General features: G+C 37.5%; 1 protein-coding gene across 1 annotated transcript; it reads right to left on the bottom strand.

Annotated features, from left to right (window-relative positions):
* Positions 1-651: 651 nt before the first annotated feature.
* LOC104214674 (ras-related protein RABA5b-like) lies at positions 652-3360 on the bottom strand. Its single transcript, XM_009764384.2, has 2 exons — positions 2755-3360; positions 652-1202 (listed from the first exon to the last, which is right to left on the bottom strand). The coding sequence occupies exons 1-2, from the start codon at positions 3083-3085 to the stop codon at positions 892-894; spliced, it is 642 nt and encodes a 213-aa protein (XP_009762686.1). The 5' UTR covers positions 3086-3360; the 3' UTR covers positions 652-891.

Here is a 3360-nt window from a genome sequence, read left to right as displayed (position 1 = left end):
AAGACTAGAGAGGAGTTTAAAAGCAAGATACCAGTTGAAGAGGGCAACATTCAAAGAGCAGCCGTTATATAGAATTATAGCGTTTACTCTCAACGATTATACAACTAACAAGAGTGATCTTTATTCACCTTATACAACAACAACAACAACAACAACAACAACAACAACAACCCAGTATAATCCCACTTAGTGGGGTCTGGGGAGGGTAGTGTGTACGCAGACCTTACCCCTACCCTAGGGTAGAGAGACTGTTTCCAAATAGACCCCCGACATCCTTCCCTCCAAGAACTTCCCACCTTGTTCTTGAGGAGACTCGAGCTCACAACCTCTCGGTTGGAAGTGGGGGTTGCTTACCAGAGCAACCCCTCTTGTCTTTATTCACCTTATAAAGGAGCTTAATTCGGGAATCCTGCCTCCCCTAATTTGGCTATAAACAACTAAATTTGTACTCATTGAAAGGACACAAAATACTTTTATATAAAAAAAAAAAAAGAAGCTAATATTACTATTTCATATTTGTATCATATTTAATTCACATGTGTATAAACCAATTAGAAATTCAATTGTATCATATTACGGGTCTTGGGCTAAATCGACACGCTTGACAGTGGTAAAGTCATTGTCTGCAATGAAGGAAAAGAACTTTACGAATTTTGTCAAAACTCAAACGTTTCTCAAATATTTATTCTGTTGCCTCGTAAAGATACAATTATACCTTGTTGGGCTATTGCGTACTGCACCCCTTAGTTGCAAAACTGCCAGTAACACAGCAATGAACTAAACGTAATACGACATGCACCCTTGAGAAACTGCCCAGCTTAAATTCAGGACCGGATAAGTGTCTAAAAAGGTAAAGAGACTAAAGATCCACATAATAATAATCGTAAAATACTATCTGGAACAGCACGATGCCTTTTGTTTTGACATATCGGTTCCATTGGCAAGGCTAACCCGATTGACTGATAATTCTGTCTTGTATGAATCAGAATTGAGAACTTTCCGGCTCAAATTTTTGTATATCTCGCGGATGACAATTTCAAAGGCTGTTTTGACATTAGTAGAGTCCAGAGCAGATGTTTCAATAAAGAATAATCCTTCCTCTTCTGCAAGGTTTTTTCCTTCCTCTATACTCACATCTCTGATGTTCTCCAGATCACACTTGTTTCCAACAAGCATCCTTGCAACTGTTGTATCACAGTGGGCTGCATTACCATTTAAGCAATAGGTTAAACTATATACTAACATGAATATTGAAATAACAGAAGGGGGAAAGTAAAACAACTCCAAAATGGTTCTAAGTAGAGAGAAATAAAATTTGATCTATGAATCAGCAGGAAGAATACTTGAGAATTTATTAAAACTTGTGAGTTCCTGTTAGTAGAATCCAACAATGGATGTGCAGAGCTGCAGTGCTCGAGAAGATCCACATAGATTCAGATTATCGAATGGATAAGACAAATTGCGATGATACAGAAATTTTAGGTTACTTATGTGAAGCCTGGTGAACAACTGAAATCAAATAATACAGATCAAATATTCTTCATGCTACATATGGGCTATCTCAATCTGCATTTCTTTGAAAATTAGCTCATAACATGTTAGAGTTTCAGATTTTAGACACAACAACTTCTCAATTCCAGCTAGTTGGGGTCGACCGTATGAAAATCAGACAAGTCCAAGACTTCCAGCAGAACTATCTTGGTTGCACAACTGCAAGTGGAAGATGAGCTAGAAAATGACGTGATTTTAAAGCAATGATCCTTAATGCCTCAACTATGCCAAAATTCAAACTTATATTTAGGTTACTTCTCTTGACACATAAGTAAGCACAGGTTGGACCTCATACAAGGAAGACTGGGATGTGACTCTCCATTCACCATAATCCAAAAATTATATGTATGCCTTGTAGTTATTCTCAACTCTATCAGGCTACTCACAATAGCTGTACCAGTAAATAATCTATATAGCTGTCCATAGCTGGCCAGTTATTACATTTTTCACAATCATATGTAGACAAATAATTTGCCTTGATACAATGTAGTCAAAAGTGCTTTTACCGTCACCAATCTTGATGACAGCTCACTTTGAAACAAAACACACAAAATGAAACTTGCAACATGTCGAGCTTCAAACAGGTTTAGAAACAAAGTAACACATGCTCATACACATGAAATGCGCAGGAGTAAAATTATCAGCAAAATTGGTACTTTTTAAAAAAAAAAAAATCCAGCAGAATTGATACTCTTACAGCTAGCTTATAGATATGAACCTTATGCAATAGTAAACAAACAACTGCTACACCCAGAATCAGACATCATTAGTTTTGTATTTCCATGTGTAAACTGTTGAGTAAACAATTTAGTAAATCAAGAGTGCATTTTTCCAGAGACATTGCAATTTGCAATACACCCTTTTTCTGGTAAGTGGGGAATTCCATTAGTTGTTCCCAAGTAAATGTAGTTGCTAATTTAAACCACATTTGCAGCATCGAATCGCAAACTTATAACATCAATAAAGATGAAGTACACCCAAAAATTGATGAGAAGTAGGCACAACACAAGTTAATTGATGTCAAAATGAACAAATCAGCATTTACCAAAAAGGGAATAAAATGCACAGTATCAACTATTCCAGCTTATAAATCAAAACAATGGATCCAGATCAAAACAAAATCATTGCAAATCCAAGTCCAAAAAGAAATCCGCAAAAGTTCACAGCTTTTGCCAAATAAAATCCAAGGAAAAAGGGGCTTACTGTTGAGTTCATCAAGCCAACATTTGATATTCTCAAAAGTGGTCTTTCTGCTAATATCATAAACAATGAGAGCCCCAACAGCACCTCTATAATAAGCAGAAGTGACTGCCCGAAAACGTTCTTGACCAGCTGTGTCCCAAACTTGGGCCTTAATTTCCTTGCCATCAATTTCCACTACTTGGGTTTGGAACTCAACTCCAATGGTGGCCTTAGAGTTATGGTCAAACTCATCACGGGCAAAACGCGACAGCAAGTTGGATTTGCCAACAGCAGAGTCCCCTATAACCACAATCTTGAAAAGGTACTCTTCTCCTACTTCTTCTTCCACCATTTTGTCGGTTGGAACACTAGTGATGCACGTTAATAATAGGACTAGGATTGTAGAGGGTTATGGCACTATTGATTAACCTAATAAGGAATGTAAAAGGAAAGTAGAAGACAGAATAAAAGGACAATGGAAGAAAAATGGTGGGATTTGAAACGCGTGGAGTTGGGCAGATGAGTGAAGTTAAGCAGTGATACACTGCGCAAATGACGGTGGATTAAGGGGAACCCGTGTCTGGTCGCTGCTCACAAGTCACGGATTCATATCTACACTAAATAATT

Source organism: Nicotiana sylvestris, chromosome 1 (assembly GCF_000393655.2).
Source record: "Nicotiana sylvestris chromosome 1, ASM39365v2, whole genome shotgun sequence".
Taxonomy (NCBI): Eukaryota; Viridiplantae; Streptophyta; class Magnoliopsida; order Solanales; family Solanaceae; genus Nicotiana; species Nicotiana sylvestris.
The sequence above is the reverse complement of the archived record's forward strand: the minus strand, read 5'-3'. Positions and strand labels throughout refer to the sequence as shown.